Raw genomic sequence first — 17,498 nt, forward strand, 5'->3', positions numbered from 1 at the left:
CTCCATGGTTCCTAGTAAGAAACTGACTGACAAAATAGATTTTCATGGCCAACACGTTATCTTTTATTTCAAACCTTGAGAAACAAAACACTAACAATCATTCTATCTCTTCTATCTACAGGTTCAAGAAACTAATGGTAAACATTTTGAATTGCTCATATTTGTGGCTATTGACACGTTGACCTAATAAATAAGTCATTGATGTCAGTGTGTTCCTGGTGTTTCAGACCCAGACAGGTCATTGTGTGACTGGTCATCTGAGCCGTCATACTTCATCAGCAAATTCATCGACTACTTGTATGTGTCTTCAATAGCGTAACCGATTTATTTGTATTCGGTAATTCATCAAATTTTGACTGTGATGCTGTATCACTCTTTAACACTGCAATAAAAGAATTATGATCACACAACCATTGATCTATAACCATTCTGATGAACACTGGAACACACTGGGTTACACCTCCCTTCAGGAAGCAGGAAAGAGTCTGAGGTGGAAGTAGAGATCCCACATCATGTTTGCTCTGAGGCCTCTATGTGGGTGGTCTACCAGTGGAAACAGACCTCTCTCCTTCACCTGTCTAGGAGGCTCTATGAGGATCAGGTGATACAAATTCTTTGAGCCCAGGCGGGAGGTTTCCTGTCGTAGTTGAGGGTCAGTTCCCTCCCTTTCTGCTCCTTTTCACCACATGCATTGGGTCCATCCAAAGGCTCCTGCCCAAATGCGTCAGAATATGGTTTCTCCAGAACATAGAGGACCCTGCTGACCTGCAGGACAAAGTACAGCTAAAGTAAGTACTATTGATCCCTGAGGTAAAAAATAGAATTTAAATTTTGTAAATACCACATTTCTATTGAGACAACTCCGTCCATTAAAGCAGCTGTTTACTAATGTCTGTGTATGTGTACCATTGATGGCTGTTTGTCTCCATCTAGTGGCCGCCTTAGACTCACTGATTTATATTCACAACTTTACTCTCTGAGAGCAAATGATAACAAAAAACATAACAACATTCAGTCATATGTGAAATTATATTGTCACGTTTAGTTATCGTTAGCAGCTAATGCTACTTTAAACTGGCCCCAAACTCTAGTTACTGAAGCCATGTGCTTTATCTACACAGGCACGTGCCCATACAGAGCTATTGAAAATACCAAACTCAGAGGGATGTAAATGACCCAGTTACAGGAATTTTAGTGAAAAAAAAAAAATCATCCTGCTTATTTTCTGGGGTATTTCTGATTTTGTAAAACTTGCTAACCAATTTCCTGGGGGAAACCCTGTGATACGCTAATGGATCTAGATGTCCCAATGGAGATTTTAACAAGGAAAGAACATGTTTTATAGGCCTCCTGACCTCAGAGAAGTCTCCCTTTTCCGCAGCCTGAATTGCATTCTGGGCGATGTAGTTGCGTAGGACGACACGGGGGTTGGTGCTGTTCATCACACTGAGCCTCTCCTTTTTGATGAGAGACGAGTCACTTGCTCCATCACACTCCCTGGCTAAACGCCTCCTGGTATTTCAGTGCAAGAGACAATAGTTTGACAGTAAAAAGAACATTTGTTGATTCATCCCATACAGAAATCTAATATGTGCATTTATGACAGTACGTGTGCTGGACTCTTATGTCCATATTTAAAATTTGAACAATTTCATGCAGGGACATACAGCATATGTATATCACATATATTTAAAAATATATAAGCTTCTCTTTAGCTGCTAAACGCTCCACTACGTTCACAAGCAAGCCGCTAACATTGTCTGCTGTTTGGTGCTGAGCAGGTAGCGAGTAGTGTGGGCAGTAAAACCAAAACAACAAGCTGAAAGATGCTAAAAACCCTCCGTAGATCTGAGATTTTTTACCTGTATCTGCTAACCCAGCGAATCCAGTCATCGCGCTGCTTTTTCTTAAGCTCATCCTGATCCGTCTCGAGCAGCTCCTTTAGCCGTCCCATCCGTTCCAGTTGCTCGGACACGCCTGGACTGTCTGCCACCATCCCAAACATGACTGGGTTGGTCTGTGCCATGGACAGAATCATCGCCAATTCGCTAGAAATGGAGAAAAATGCTAGAGGTAAGTGGGGAAAGGGAGAATGCGTGATGTTGACCTCAAATCTAGCTCTAGTCCTACGTGATGTTCCATGTACGCCTGCTACTATCTCAACATAAATCCTACCAAATGCTTCAAAACGCACATTTAACTTACACATTGTCTTGGAAAGCTTTTCCCCCAAAATGCTAGCATATGAAAGGGGAAAAAATAGATGACGAGAGAGATTTTAGTCATTCGAAACCAGCACTCTGCTTCGCTTGGATTAAATGCACATTGATTGGGAGTATATGGTGGGGCAGCTATAGACTGTATGTTCTTGTTATAGCTGCTATGAAGAAACACACGTGTATCCAACCACCATACACTCCCTCACCGGTCCTCCATAGTTGGCTTATTAGCCACCTTTAGCTCCTCAATAGAGGCACACTGCTCTAGGATGAGATCCACCACTGGCCCCACAGTGGCCCTCTCCTGGTCGCCCTCCTCAGGCCAGGGGACACAGCTCAGCAGGCGGAAGGTGTTGGTGAAATCTGCACCTGGAAAGACATTGTGTTATAGTACCATGACAAGATTGCAAAAGCACAACTATAAGCGGACATATATATATATATATATATATTGAAGGCTCAGTTACATTAACACATGACCAAAAGGTTTTCTGTCTTTGTACCAGTGTTGTGCATGAGGCGCAGCAGGTCTGATATGAGCTCGCTGTCCTCTGCCTCTTCTTTTCTCACAAGGCCCAGCTTTTTCCTCGCGATACACAGGTAGAAGGCGTCGTATGTGGGCATGAATTCATCCAGGACAGCCCCTGCCTCAGCTGCATCCAGCTCAGAGCCCAACGCCTCTGCCAAGCGAGCCAGGTTCCAGCGGCACACAGACGGCTGGGCTTGGTAAGAATAGCGTCCTCTTTTGTCCGAGGTGTTGCAAACGAAATCTGGATCAAATCTGACACACAAGTGGGGGAGTTTTCATACAGATGATGATACAGGACGGCACAAAATGTTATTTTATACATTCTTATCCTCTTTCTAGTTACTGAATGTCAAAACAGATTGTAATCTTACTTTTAGAACCATTTTTACTGAGGCAGAGCTGGAAATAGAAATAATCGAGCTGGTAAATGTGAAAGCACAGAAAACACTCTGGACAAATAAATAAGCGCAGATGACTTTCAGCAGCCTACCTGTCCATGAAACCAAAGGGGCCATAATCCAGAGTAAGACCCAAGATGCTCATGTTGTCCGTGTTTAGGACGCCATGGCAAAAACCAACACACTGCCACTGGGCGACTAGCCTAGCGGTTCGCATCATCACCTGTGGACAAACAAGTCAAATTTAATGATCAAAATGCGAAACCCCAGCATGAAACGATCCAACCTAAAGACCTAAACAGCGTTTGCCATTATTAGCACTGAGTTTAGGACTGAATAACACAAACACGTCAGTTCTCACCTCTCTGAAAAAAGCCATGTTCCTGTCTTTCCGGTTGCTGTGAGTCTGCTGGATGCAAGGATAAAAAGTCTCAATGACATAATCCAGCAGCTGAGCGCGAATGTCATGCCGCCCTGCGCTGGGACCCTGCAGGCCTGAGAAATCATCTCGGCCCAGAAAGATCTCAAAAGATCCAAATCTAAAACAAAGGTAAGAGACACATGATGAACTGTCCATATTTCTCCAGAGATGGCGCCATATTGTTTTGTGTGCTGATGAAAAGTCTACCTGAGGAAGGAAGGGGCAAGACGCAGGACCACTGAGCAGCGCTCAGGAATGCGCCTGCCGCTGTTGAGTGGATCTCTGCTGACAAAGAGGTCAGAGGTCACCAGAGAGGCTGCACGGGTGCTGGGTATCCCCAGGGCGGCCATGGCCTCGCTGCACAGGAACTCTCTTATGCTGGAGCGAAGCACCTTCCTGCCATCACCATCTCTGAGAAAATTGCAACGTGTTCGTCACACAGCTTTGTTTGATATCCAGTTCTTTTAATTATTACATGAAGAATTCATGGAATTCACATTCACAGTAGTTTAACTTGAAAACTGTCTCAGAAAGAAATCAGAAATTGCAAAAATGGTTGGACCAGGAAAGAGGGAGAGGCCTTTCATGTAATGTGTCGACCGAGTGTAACAGTGGTTATGGACAATGAAAAGACAAATTGAAATTGAATTAATGGAATTGAACTGAAAGGTTTTAACAGTTGCCTACTCTTGCTGCAGCTATGCTGTCTAATGAACATGTAGCTGGTATTTAAGAATGGATCTTGTTCATCTGTTTGACGGGTCAACAAGCGGTGGGCAAACTAGAAACTTTTGTCCAATAGTTTTCAGTGAATTAAAAGTACAACCTTGGACACAGGTAAGAAAACAAAACCTGCAACCAGTTTCTCCTGTTTGTAGAGGGTGTAAAGTTCCTGAGCTCTGGAGAAAGAGCTTTTTCATCAAACCTACACAAGGCCAAACTTACCTTACCTTACATTAGGACAGATCATTTACAGGATATGATGCTGTGTGTTCTTATTTAGCCCATTTTAATTTCAATGCATATGATTTATCAACAAAATCTCCACTCAAGGTCCACACAATGTCTTTTTCTGTAGCTCCCAATCATCTCTCACATCCTCAAGGGGATGGAGTTTGCTCACTGGGCGATTTAAGGAAAAACAAATCTTAACTCAAGGTCCACCTACTAGATTTTTCCAGAGCTTTCAGTTTGACAACTGAACGCGCTACTGGGAAGAGCATGGGATTGGTTGAAACATCAGGAAAAAAACGAGTAAGTGCACACACAGTGCAGTATGTACACAGTAAAGCTGGCCCAAATGTGTTCAGCCATGCAATATATGTCAGCCAGCTGTGCCAGTTCGCTGCCACATGTGGCCCAACTTTACAATAACTTTCAAGACAGTAGGTTGCAGAGACAGAGACTGTCATTCTGACATGAAGAGGGATAGGCGAGGCTTACTGTGCGTTAAGGTCAAGCATAAGAAACAGTCTCCCTCTACTATGTATGTTAAACAGACCAAAATCAGCTGGGATCAGCTGAAACTAAAGGCGTACTGGTTCTCCTGAGCACACAATTGTTGAGCAATGGGGGACATGTTTGATGTGTGCCAAGCAGTTAAGCTCTTAAGCAGCTCTCCTTGGGTTTAATGCATTCACATGCCTCTGGTGAGCAAGGCTCTTGAAAGATTGGCTGTGTCACCTGCTGAAATGGTCTTATTCTAACTTGCTCAGGAACTTCATCCAACACCATTTTGTCCCAGACATCATAGCAAACGACGGTTAAACCGCTCCAAATGTGTTAGAAATGAGGTGGTAAATGTGTGAAGGCTGAACTGTCAGCACACACATTACCTGGAGTAAGGTGTGACTCCTGCGCCTTTCACCTGAATCTCCCATCGCCCTTGGGTGCCCGACTCTACCTCCCCCAGGTACATCACCGCTCCGTCTCCCAGCTGCCCCGCAAACAGCCCGAACTGGTGCCCGCTGTAACAGTGCGCAGCCGGCTCGGAGCCCGGCAGCAGCCTGGAGCCGCTCAGGTACTCCGGGCCCAGGGGATCAGCCAACACGTCCTGCGCGCTCAGGCCGAGCAGAGTCAACGCTGACTGGGACTGGGCCACGAAGGTCGGACGCACCAGGGGCTGAAGAGCGTGAATTCGGGAGAAACATGCCGCTGGGACCGTCCGGGACCCGGGTTCCTCTGAGGCATCTACCGGCAGCTTTTTCAGCGCCGTGTTGTTGAAAGGTAAGCGCTCCAGGGCCGTGGACGCACACCGAGAGGACTCCATGAAGACTGCAGTCTAACACGACCCAGTCAGTCACAATAAGGGCTGTGTGGAGGCGTGAATATGGCACTTTGTAATACGTAAGACAGTGTTCAGGGGCATGAAACTGGCCATATGTAAGCCTGAACAAGTGAAAGGGGTATTAAGAATTAATTAAGAATGAAACAGAAAACCACATTTAGTCCATAAATAAAAATATAATTCTATCAGAATAATTTGTAAAAGAAATCACAAAAAAATACAACTAAAGGCTTTAATAACAGAAAAAAACTTTATGAAACTCCCGAAGAGAGCCAAAAACACTGGAGAGGACACCAAACACACCTGGAAATTGTAGTTCTGTTTTTTTGTTTTTTTTTTAGTGCAGTGCGCATATTCTCCAGCAGGTGGCGCCAATAACAAGAAAGCCGTCAGTTGCCGTAAAAACATAAACAGAAGAAGAAGCTTCTGACAACAAATCAATTGCACCATGTAACTGCTTGTTTTATTATCTTTTTACACGTCCAATTTGAGTACTTCCCCATTTAGAGGAGACGTTTGGTAGTTTCAGTCGGATAGTTGCCTCAGTCCCGTCTTTGTCACCTTGTAACGGACAATACTATAAGTCAACAGTGGCTGGGTGTGTAGCTGGCTAGCCAGCTGGCTAACTGCAGCTAACCACAGCTAGCTAATAACATTTTTCAACACCGGTGTGAGAAGATGGACTCAGGTGTCTTCACGGCCATTTCCAAAGGTTTGTTTGCGGAACTATTAAAAAGGAAATTTACTTGGAGAAACTTGGAGTTGGCGATAGTTCAGCTAACGTTGATGTTATCAGTGCTTCTACTCCAGTTAAGTTAGCTAAGTAAGATAGCTTATTGACTTGAGTTATCTTCGGATAGTAATGTTACCGTGACGTCTTTTTAATGTGCATTGCAAATCATTTTGCATGCATGTTGTCTTATGATTATGAGTGCTATCCATACAGACTGCACAAACATGGCAAAAGTATAGTTAAATGGGTTTGTGCAACATTGTTGTTGTTGAACATGCACTCAGTGTTTTCGAGAAGGGTTGCATTCAAAACACATCGCTGTTCCTAAAGCTAAAAAAAGAAAAGCACTTTGCAAGCAAGATCCTCCTACTGAACGAGAAATAGAGATGGGCAACGTAGCAATTCTCTTAACATTTACTGCGCTCACATTCGTGGGTTTTTTGTGTTCTTTTATACATTTTATTGAGATATTTAAAGAAAATAAAACCAATTATTTCACCAAATTAGTCCCAGAATAACTTGACGAAGTGAGAATACAGCTGTAAATAACAGCCCCAGTTTGACTCACCATCATCATACACTCCATTGTGCTTCTTTTTAACTTGACAACTTGACATGTGATTTTGCCCTATGTAGACCATAGACTGTATACAAAGTGTATTTGTTCATATATTTTTATGTACAGTCTATATATCGTACTAGTTGAATTAGGATGTATGGGACAGCTACTGTGCATTTACTCATTTACTTGCTCTATTTCTCAGGTGACCCCTTACCCCTGGCGTCGCTGCGCCTCCTGGTCCCACCGTTGCAGCTTATGGCAGCCTCCATGTGGCATGTTCTGAAGACACAAGATGTCATGAACTACTGGAAAGTGGCAGAGTTTGTCTCCTTGGTGATGGACATGGTCCCCGAGCTGCTTATGTACAAGCACAGCATGCAACTTAACCTGGGATTAAGAGCCAGGGTGGGTACCAGAGGAGGACACAAGGCATTCAAAGCTAATATAACATTTAGTTTTCTCACAGCTAATGATATGTATGAACTGTCATGTGAAGTATTTTGGTGCAATGTTTGTTTTTGTCTCCTTATCAGTATATTCTAGAGTTGTGCCGAAGTGAACAGCTTGTGGAACCAGACTTCATCTTGTTGCATCTGGACAAGATTAAACCGCAACACCCCATGCTGGTAGATCTAAGTGTCTACAATCTAGATTAGTTGATTTCAATTCACACATCAATTTTAACATTCCACTTTTGGAGCATCTATGCCTCTTAGATGGTTTATTGTAAACATATGCTGTCCTGGGCAACAATCTCATCAACTCCACTTTGGCAGTTTGTACTATGTGTAATTTTCATTCCCATATTGCAGACGAAAGAATCGGAAGAGGAAGTAGTGGTTAACTTTCTTGAGTTGATCCAGACTCTGCTCAAAGATCCCGAAGAGAGACAGGACTTTTTCTTGGTGAGGCATTATCACTTATACTTCTGTGAAGCCAAATCCAAATGTAAATGTTACTTGCCATTGTAGATTATAATTTGTATGAAGCTGTGTTCTGTCAGTTGCACACATTCCACTGGTTGTGGAATCTGGTAGGTACAAATGGCTTGGAAACACGTTTGAAATAGAAAAAGAATATAGGCAAAAACCACATTATATTTGGTATTTTTAAGTCGCTGTAAAAATAGCAGAGATACCTGCCTTTTAGTTTTGTGATGCAGTGAAATTTATCTCAGCTGTTATCTCAATCTCTTTTTCTCTTTCAAAGGAGGTCTTCCCTTCTGAGTATGGACCTCAGTATGACAGTGATTTGCAGACGCTGTTTTCTGAGTTCCTCTTTCGGCTGGCTCAGCTGTTTCCAGTTCCTGACCTCGAGCAGGTGAGTGACATCATTTTGATAAAACGGCTACAGCATGTCACCATTAAAGTATAACTTAAACTAACATACTTCTTCTATGCTACTACATTATTATACTGATACAGCTGAACTACAATTACAGGGGAAGAGATTCAATTTGCATTACAGTTACAGTGCCAATTTGAAAAGTGGCTGATGGTGATGCCACTCTTGTTCCAGTGGCTTTTGGTTTTCATGTGCCATATGCTGGTCAAACAGTGGCAACATACCACTGTTCAAAGTGACATATAATACTAAAACAAACACCACTGGGATTTACGAGTGAAGTTAGCAATGATAAGCCATTTTGAAGTTGCACACGGCATCAGCATATCATAATCAACAGTGGCATATATCAATAAGAATTAGCATCTGACGGTGGAAAATCTGTGACATACCCATTATAAGTAGAACAGCAGCAACATACCACTCCGAATCAACATGTGCCACTAGAACAAAAGTGGCACATCTCAGCATTAGTCCAGCTACAGGCTTACTATGGCAGTGCTAAAGAAAGACCACAAGAGGGCGCATGTAGCACATAACTGAGCTTTAGGCAAGTAAAATGTTAAGTATACAGTCAGACTACAGTTTAAGACTTCTGTCACAAACCTCTCTGCACAGTCGTATGCATCCATTATGAATGGCACCAATAATCCTACCACTGGTTAATGGCAGAACCAATGTATATAAGTAATAATATTATGGCCTGTAGTTCAGTGACGCATGAAATTAGCTTACTGCTAACCAAATGCACACTGGATAAGATTACATAGTGTATATACCATACAGTATTAAGCAGCAGTTACTAATGACTACATGACATAGGATACACCGTTTAACCATGAGGAACTGTCGGTAATAACAGTGTCTCAGTTTTTCCTGTGCTAAAATTCAGAATAAAACATTAAAATTGAAAAAACATTGTGTTTAAACAAGTGTTTAATCTGCAAATCTGATGTCTTGGTATCCTATTTTGAAGTTCTGAAATCTTTTTGATGCGATGTGTGTTTTCATACATTTCCCACAGACTGTATCCTGGCTCGGAGCCGAATGCTCTGTGTTGGAGGATTGTGTGCGTTCGGTCTCTGAGCCTACAGACCTGAAACATTTGCTCCAGCACCACAGACACCTTGGGCATTTAGAGCAACACGGTGAGTCACTTCCCATAGCACATCTATATTATTTCACTCTCATCATTGAGCTGTGTGGCAATAACTTACGTGTCAATCTTGTCCCTTTTTTTTTTGTGCAGTTCCACCTTCTGGCATGGGCGACAGCATCCTGTCCTCCCTCGCTGCAGTTTCCCAGAGCAGAGTGGCAAAACTTACAGAGCAGCCCAACCAATCAGATCCGCTGCAAGGCCTCGGTGATGACGCACACACGGTATTCGTGGATGACATAGCAGTTGAAATAATCACAGTGACGGATTACGCAGAGGTTGAATTGGGCGCAAGCACCGACATTGAGGCGGTGATGGGAGAGAGTTGCTTTGAAGGAACAGACAGTAGTGCAGTGGCTGAAGATTCGCTGGTAGTGCTTCCTGATGAGACAACCAGGGAAGAAGCAGCACAAGAAGAAGCTGCAAGTGGTTTGCCAAACGTGATCCTTCCAGAAGTTAACAAGGACGACTTGGCATCCTCCCAACACAAAATCTTTATGGGACCTCATGACTGCCCCGATTGCGAGAAGAAATTTAAGTTTGCCTCTTCGCTGATTGCCCACAGGGTGATCCACACAGGGGAACGCCCCCACCGGTGTAACGACTGTGGCCGCTGCTTCTCTTTCAGGCAGTCCCTCGACAGGCACAGACACACGCACAAAACTGGACGCAAGTACGACTGCGTTATCTGCGGGGACACCTTCCACTCCTTGTCTGCCCGCACAGAGCACAAGCAAACGCACATGGAAGATGGCGTTTACACGTGTCGCCAGTGCAACAAGACATTTAACTGGGAGCTGGCGCTTGCAAGGCACCTGAAAACTCACACTGACGATCACAACGCAAACAAGCCCGCAGAGAGCCACAGGGACGGGCAGGAGGGCGCCATAGGTGATGAAACTGTCAGTGAGGCTCCTGTTGCTCTTGCTGAGCCCGACAGCCAGGTGCAGGCGGATGATTATGCAGAGAATGAGGAGGTTCAGAGTAGTGAGCGTCCCACCTCTGAGCCTAAAGGCGTGGCCCCTGAACTTGACAGTGAAGACATTTCCCTGGTGAAGGTCCGCACAAGTGGGCGCAAACGCAAACCGACCATGAAGATCCAGGTGATAAATTTACAGAAGCGCATGACCACTAAAAGGAGGAAGGAGGTCACCGAGACAAACTCTCCAGAGCTGAAACCTTTGCCTTTCAATTGGTAAAACCATCGGTCCTCATTAACCACTTTAGATGTGTTCTTGTCTCCATAAATGGTTTCTTTCATTTCTGTTTTTTGCAGGTTCAGTACGTAGAAATATAATGTACTATATGGTGCTTCATGTTTATTTTTCCTTTCTCGTCAACAGCTCAGAGCACTCTTATGGCTCCTCCATGGTCTCATCAAAGGACAGTGATGAGAGTGAGTGTTCATTATTACAAGTACAATTTTTTGATCTTTCTCACCACGATTACATAACCAGGGAGACGCAAGAACTTAGGCACTACATTACATAAAAAAGTCAAAGCAGCTGAAAATCTGGTAACCTGTCAATTACAGGCCAGAAGTTAACTAATAATTACCCCGTAATTTCACAACTAAAATGAAATTGCAAATGATTAGTTTGAAAAAATAGGTAAACAAAATGGAAAATGACTAGACTAGAAAAAAGAGACCAAGTCCTGCATGCTGAAATAGCCTGTGATGACAATAATTTGCACAATATTTTTATGAAATTGTTAGCATCGAGATAGTAGAAAGTCGTACCTTGAATGACTAATTCAGTGCCAAGTTGGGTACATTCTTACATCCTTTGACAGGCAGCTTTTTTGTTTTGATATGGGATAAATGGGATGTATATTTAATATTGAAACTTTTTCAGTTAGAGCGGAAACAATTAATTGATTCATCGATTGACAGTAAATGATTATAAATGAGCAACTGTTTCACTAATTTGTCGAGCAATATCTCAAAGGTGAGGATTTGCTGCTTTTCTTTGTCATATAAATGATATTTTTTAGTGCATCGTGTATCTGTAGGTTTTGGACTGTTGGTTGGACAAAATAAATTATATAACGTTTAATCTTTTTTTTTTACTATTTTCTACCTCCTTAATGACAAAACAGTTAATTGATCAATCAAGAAAATCATTGTCAGATTAATCAGTAATGAAAATAATTGGTAGTTGCAGCCCTGTTTCAGTGTTTTCCTGCCGATATGATAGCAGTTTGATATTTTTCAAGCAAAATTTCCAGCTACTGACAAATTTCGGGTAATTGTTCATTTTCCGACCTGTAATTTGCATGGTTACTGAAAATCCTTTTAGCTTGTAATTTAATATTTCTCAGCACAATGTTAATTTCTTACTCCAGTCTTCAATAACGCTGTTTTTCCAAAAGGTTCTGTAGCAGATGGCTCATCAGCTGCGTTCTCCTGTCCTAAGTGCTCCTTCCACCACCCAGAAGAAGCACAGGTCCAGCAGCACATTGACAGGGCTCATTCTGTTCAGACTGAGGATGACGAGCTGTCCCTTCAGCCCCTCGCAGATGAAGAGGGACGTTTCTGTTGTCCGGACTGCGAGAAGACCTTCAAGTTCCTGTCCTTACTGAAAGCCCACCAGCGCATCCACACAGGCGAGCAGCCCTTCCTGTGTTCTCAGTGTGGACGGCGGTTCTCCTTCAAACAGTCACTGGAGAGGCACAAGCAGACGCACAAGTCCGGGCGCAAGTACGAGTGCCTGATCTGCGGGGAGTTCTTCAAGTCCCTGGTGGCTCAGAGGGAGCACAAGAGCACCCACATGGAGAACGGCGAGTACCTCTGCTCAGAGTGTGGCCGGGCGTTTGCCTGGAAGTCGGCACTGGTGAGACACCTGAAGACCCACGGCGAGGATGCTGACAAGGCGGAGCGTCCTTATAAATGCCCTCGCTGTGACCTGGGCTTCAGCTGTGCCAGCTACCTCAACAGGCACCTCCAGACCCACCAAGAAGAGAGAGTGCACACCTGCAACTGCGGAAAAAGCTTCGCCTACCGGGCAGCTCTCACTGCACATCAGCGCATCCATCAAAAGGAGCGGCCGCACATATGCACACAGTGCGGCAAGGGATTCCTCTACAAGGGGGGACTGCTGAGCCACATGAAGATCCACTCCGAGGAAATGCCCTTCATGTGTTCCTTCTGCGGTAAGAGCTTCAAGAGGGAGCGCAACATGAAGAAGCACGAGCGCTGCCACACCAGGGAAAACGTGTTCAGCTGCTCGCAGTGCGACAAGAGTTTTGTCTATAAGGCCACTCTGATCAGACACGAGCTGACTCACTCGGGCGAGAGGCCGTACCTCTGCTCCGACTGCGGGAAGGGCTTCTTTTCCCACGCCGAGCTTCTGAAGCACGAGCGTTTCCACACGGGCCACAAGCCCTTCCAGTGCCCCCACTGCGGCAAGAAGTTCACTCAGTCTTGCTACTTGACCATCCACCTGCGCTACCACACCGGAGTCCGGCCGTACTCCTGCACCGAGTGCGACAAGAGCTTCCTCAGTGCCAACCGCCTGAAAAGACACCAGCGAACACATTCGGGGGAAAAACCATACCTGTGTGTGGAATGTGGGAAGGGCTTCAGGCAGTCATATAATCTCAAAATGCATCAACGAACACATATCATGAAGTTAACGTAGTCAGTCAAGACTTGAACTTGTTGATCTGGAGACTCATATTTTGGAAATGGACTTGGTATGAGTTTATACATTAGTTTAGCCTGGGGCAAAAGCTACTGTAGGTCTTCTATGCAATTGCAGTGAACTGCATCTAGTTCAGAAACTTGTTCTGGCAAGCTTCAGGTTCGTGTTGAATGTCCCGTTATACTGGATGCATTTGATTTCCTGGTTGCGATTAAAGCACACTGAGCAGAGGAATGTGTGTTTTTCAAAATCATCAAATAATGAACAGAAGAAGGTTTTTTTTTTACATAAAAATTCAGTCTTTAATGTGGGCATGTTTTACAACTGAAAGGTTTACACTGCTTTGGAATAGAGGCTTTAAAACATTTTGTTTTTGTGCTAGAACAAGTTACATTTTCAACAGCAGTGGTTAACTTTCAAACAAGTAACACAAAAACATACTGCAGGTTCTGTGGCGTGGAGGCTAGTATAGACAGAAGCCACACTGTAACACAGTCCTACAGCCAGCCACGGGGCATTGTTGAAGATCAGCTTAGACATCTTTATGAGCGTTTAGTGTTCTGCTATTACAGAATAGCCGAGAGGAATTTTGGTGTACATCACAGGGTTTACTGACAAACTTCAATTACATGAAGACAAATGGGCATTATGAAATGTGTTGTGGAGTCATTTTATGATAGTTTCATGTGAAAAAGATCAAAGTACTAGACAACTAAGCTACTGTTGAACCTACTGAGAGAGTAAGAATTTGGGCAGCACTTCACCCATGAGAAAGGTCAACAAACGTAAGACTTCCCTGCCTAAGTAGGCGATGCCTCCCTCTAACCGAGCACACACTGGCATACATGATAGTTTCAGCCAAGTCGGAACTACTAAGAACAGTGAAGGCTATGCAAAGCAGTAGCCCTGCTGACCAGACAGTGACCTACACAGCTATGTGCAGAGTGATGGGGCAGTGGTCGCTTCCCATCGCCTTGTTGCGGATCTTGCTGTCGCACAGACCCGGCAGCAGACTGGACGACAGCACAAAGTAGTCGAGCCTCCAGCCCACGTTCTTTCCGCGGGAGTTCATCATGTAGGTCCAGAAGGTGTAGGCGTGGGTCTGCTCCGGGTAGAGCTCGCGGAAGCTGTCGGTGAAACCGGCCTCCAGCAGCTGGCTGAAGCCCTCGCGCTCCTCGGGGGTGAAGCCGGCGTTTTTCTTGTTCCCCTTGGGGTTCTTCAGGTCTATCTCCTGGTGTGCGACGTTCAGGTCGCCGCACAGCACCAGGGGCTTCTGCATATCCAGCTCGCTCAGGTACGCCCGGAAGTCCACGTCCCAGGTTTTGCGGTAATCTAGGCGCACAAGGCCTCTACCAGAGTTTGGCACATAGGCAGTCACCAGGTAGAAGTTGGGGAACTCGGCAGTGATGACGCGGCCCTCGCTGTCATGTTCTTCTTTGCCTGGAGGATTGGTAGAGGAGGTTCAGTTAACAATAAAATGCAAGTACGAGTTTGACATTTTGGGAAATATGCTCAGTTATCTGTACCGTAAATATGAAGCTACAGCCAGGAGCTGGTTAGCTTAGCACAAAGACTGGAAACAGCTAGCCTGCCTACCAGCACGTCGAGTTATATGTCGAACTATTCCTGTAACCACGTAAAATGTGAATATGTACTTTAATGTTTTTGGTGCAATTTCCAAACATCTGAACACTTAGAAATAATCAATTCGAAGCAGTACTTGGCAAACTTGGGTTTATAAGATTACACCCAAGAATCTAAACTTAAGAAAACAAACAATTATTTTTGCCTTTTATTGCCACCAGTGCAGGCTCAAGACTTCTTAGACCAACTTATGAAGTCTGGTGTTTTAGGCATTAGAAGACGCCACTCACCAATGCCATAGGTGACTTTGAGGGGTTCGGTCTTGCAGAGCATGGCCACGCCACTGTAACCCTCCTTGTCATCTGACACAGCCCAGTACTTGTGAGGGTACTCTGGCATCGAGGTGATGTCAGCAGGGAGGTTTTTCTCCGAGCACTTGGTCTCCTGCAGGCACATAACATCCGGAGCCTCCTCGCGCACCCACTGGGAGGACGAACGCAAGCGTTAACCATTAAAACCAGTCTCAAAACTTAACTTGGCGAATAATTGCTTTCGTTTCTCAAGTCCACTGCAAACTCACATCCAGGCCCTTCTTTTTCACCCAGGCCCTCAGCCCGTCCACGTTCCAGGAGGTGATCTTCATGTTGGCGTCGCGTCCATCTTTGCTGGTCATTTTGTCAGGAGGATCATCGTACATTATCGGGGCCTCTGGTTCCTTAGCCTTCTTTGTTTTCTTTGCAGAAGCTATGGAGGTGAAATGTGTTTTAGTTAGGAGAATACATTCAAACGTTGTTGTCTAATATGTAGAGAACAGTGCGTATTTAAATACATGCTGTAGTACCGGAGCCTGTGTCATTCTCCCCGTCTGCAGCCGCCTCCTCTGCCTTCTTGCCTCTCTTCATACTTGAACTCGCTCTGACCGCAAACACACCTCGCAGACACACAACACGCACACACAACAGCACACGCGCCGCTGCGAGAGAAAAAAAAAGGAAGAGGAATTTAAGTGGTGGGTTTTTGACTGGAAGCGTCAAACGCTACAACAGTATGCAAGGCTTTTACACAAGGTTCTGACTGTGCCATTAAAGGCCAGAGAATCTGCAGGTTTTTTTCTGTCGTGCCGAGGCAATGGTTCATTCATCAGTTGCTCAATCGATAGAAAGTGAATCACAAATGGTAACTGATTAAGTCACTCGTCAAAGGAAAAGGCCAACATTTCCAGCTTCTCAAATGTGAGGATTTGTTGCTTTTCCCCTTTGATATCATTGTAATTAGAATTAGTTTTGGGTTTGGACTGTTGGTCAGACAAAACAAGCTATTTGAAGAGGTCACCTTGGGCTCTGGTAAATTGTGATTTTTAAAAAAAAATTTTTTTTTACTATTTTCTGGCATTTTATAGACTAAACAACAGTTTGAGAGGAAAAAGTCGACAACCGTAGAACCATAAATCCGCCCAATAGTCTTTATTTCACACAAACACATACAGTAATACAAGCATTTGATGTGGCTCCATTACATGGAGTAATTAAAAAAAAACGGTAATCGAGATATATACTGAGCAGGACCTTTTGCAGTCAAAGAAAATAAACTTCAGTACTTTCTGTAGGACCAACTATGTAGTGACGACAGTGTCTAAATGACCTCAGACATATCTTTGCCATTTCTGCACTGCAACTTCTTTAGCAGCCAACATACACCATAACACCGATACGTATCTGAAATGAGCCAATATCGGCCGATGTATCGGTTCTATTTTTTTTTCATTTTTATGGCTAATACTTGGCTGATTGTGGAAATTGTGGCAATGTATGCGCAATTATTTTATTTCAGAGCAACTGAGGGTCTTCAGAAATGCAAGGCTGAAAACGCAAATGTGTACCAACACTCGTATAGATGTATATCGGCACCAATCGGATGTTGGCCGAACTACGATGCCTCCTTTCTTAAAAGAAAGTTCAGTTCCGAGTGCCTGCGCGCCCTGAAACAAAATGTCTCCGCTCCGCATTTGTTTTAAAAGTGGAGGTAAAGTGGGTTTCTGAAGGCTAAAAGGAATCATCTGACAAAGGGGAAGCACGCCGAGCGTTTCTTCTTGTTATATATATTTGACGCAAGTCGTTGATGTGGAGGAGCATGTAGTCGAGCACACTAAGAGCAAAATACGAATTAATGTGTGACCCGTGTATGTGGAGGACATGCGACCGCAGCAGAGGCTATTTTGTCGTTTTTTACGTGTTAATTACACAATAGCTTCAGTGGCAAGCTATGCTAACATTAGCGTTTCCTCTGTGACAAAGACCTCAAGAGCCAGCAGCGGGCGGCCTGCACTGAGAATGAATGGACAATTACCAGCCAGCTGCTAATTACCTTCCCACACAGCTTATTTGATTAATCGACAAATGCAAATGTGAAATAACTCGACCGTTATTACAACCAGCTACACGTTTCAGAAAAAGGAGATGCAAATTATCTTACTTGCCACGACAGGATGCAAAGACCAGTCTGTGCTGCTTCGCAGTCACTCCCCCCAAGATACACGCTCAAACACACACACACACACACACACACACACACACACACACACACACTAAGCACAGCAAAGATTTCTGACCACGTGCTTGCTG

The 17,498-nt window shown here is 44.2% G+C and overlaps 3 protein-coding genes across 3 annotated transcripts; 1 reads left to right on the forward strand and 2 right to left on the reverse strand.

Annotated features, from left to right (window-relative positions):
- Positions 1–588: 588 nt before the first annotated feature.
- Positions 589–5,836, reverse strand: selenoo2 (selenoprotein O2). The gene is made up of 9 exons (XM_070929057.1): positions 5,403–5,836; positions 3,775–3,978; positions 3,508–3,685; positions 3,239–3,369; positions 2,723–3,000; positions 2,426–2,588; positions 1,863–2,048; positions 1,356–1,512; positions 589–765 (listed from the first exon to the last, which is right to left on the reverse strand). The coding sequence occupies exons 1-9, from the start codon at positions 5,834–5,836 to the stop codon at positions 589–591; spliced, it is 1,908 nt and encodes a 635-aa protein (XP_070785158.1).
- A 656-nt stretch (positions 5,837–6,492) lies between these two features.
- Positions 6,493–13,932, forward strand: LOC139305102 (zinc finger protein 11-like). The gene is made up of 9 exons (XM_070929043.1): positions 6,493–6,566; positions 7,352–7,554; positions 7,683–7,787; positions 7,962–8,054; positions 8,359–8,469; positions 9,518–9,641; positions 9,743–10,844; positions 10,993–11,045; positions 12,023–13,932. Exons 1-9 carry the CDS (start codon positions 6,533–6,535, stop codon positions 13,288–13,290), a joined length of 3,093 nt encoding a protein of 1,030 aa, XP_070785144.1. The 5' UTR covers positions 6,493–6,532; the 3' UTR covers positions 13,291–13,932.
- Positions 13,595–17,390, reverse strand: apex1 (APEX nuclease (multifunctional DNA repair enzyme) 1). Its single transcript, XM_070929045.1, has 5 exons — positions 17,350–17,390; positions 15,719–15,850; positions 15,458–15,621; positions 15,168–15,360; positions 13,595–14,733 (listed from the first exon to the last, which is right to left on the reverse strand). Exons 2-5 carry the CDS (start codon positions 15,777–15,779, stop codon positions 14,219–14,221), a joined length of 933 nt encoding a protein of 310 aa, XP_070785146.1. The 5' UTR covers positions 15,780–15,850; positions 17,350–17,390; the 3' UTR covers positions 13,595–14,218.
- Between the last annotated feature and the right edge of the window lie 108 nt (positions 17,391–17,498).

The sequence above is a fragment of the Enoplosus armatus genome, chromosome 22 (assembly GCF_043641665.1).
Source record: "Enoplosus armatus isolate fEnoArm2 chromosome 22, fEnoArm2.hap1, whole genome shotgun sequence".
NCBI lineage: Eukaryota > Metazoa > Chordata > Actinopteri > Centrarchiformes > Enoplosidae > Enoplosus > Enoplosus armatus.

Coding starts and splice junctions, on each gene's coding strand:
- LOC139305102 (XM_070929043.1), top strand. CDS start 6,533: ATGGACTCAGGTGTCTTCACGGCCATTTCCAAAG. Junction 8,055..8,358: donor AGAGACAGGACTTTTTCTTG/GTGAGGCATTAT, acceptor TCTCTTTCAAAG/GAGGTCTTCCCTTCTGAGTA. Junction 8,470..9,517: donor CAGTTCCTGACCTCGAGCAG/GTGAGTGACATC, acceptor CATTTCCCACAG/ACTGTATCCTGGCTCGGAGC.
- apex1 (XM_070929045.1), bottom strand. CDS start 15,779: ATGAAGAGAGGCAAGAAGGCAGAGGAGGCGGCTGCAGACGGGGAGAAT. Junction 15,622..15,718: donor GGAGAATGACACAGGCTCCG/GTACTACAGCAT, acceptor TCACCTCCATAG/CTTCTGCAAAGAAAACAAAG. Junction 14,734..15,167: donor CAAAGTCACCTATGGCATTG/GTGAGTGGCGTC, acceptor CCAATCCTCCAG/GCAAAGAAGAACATGACAGC.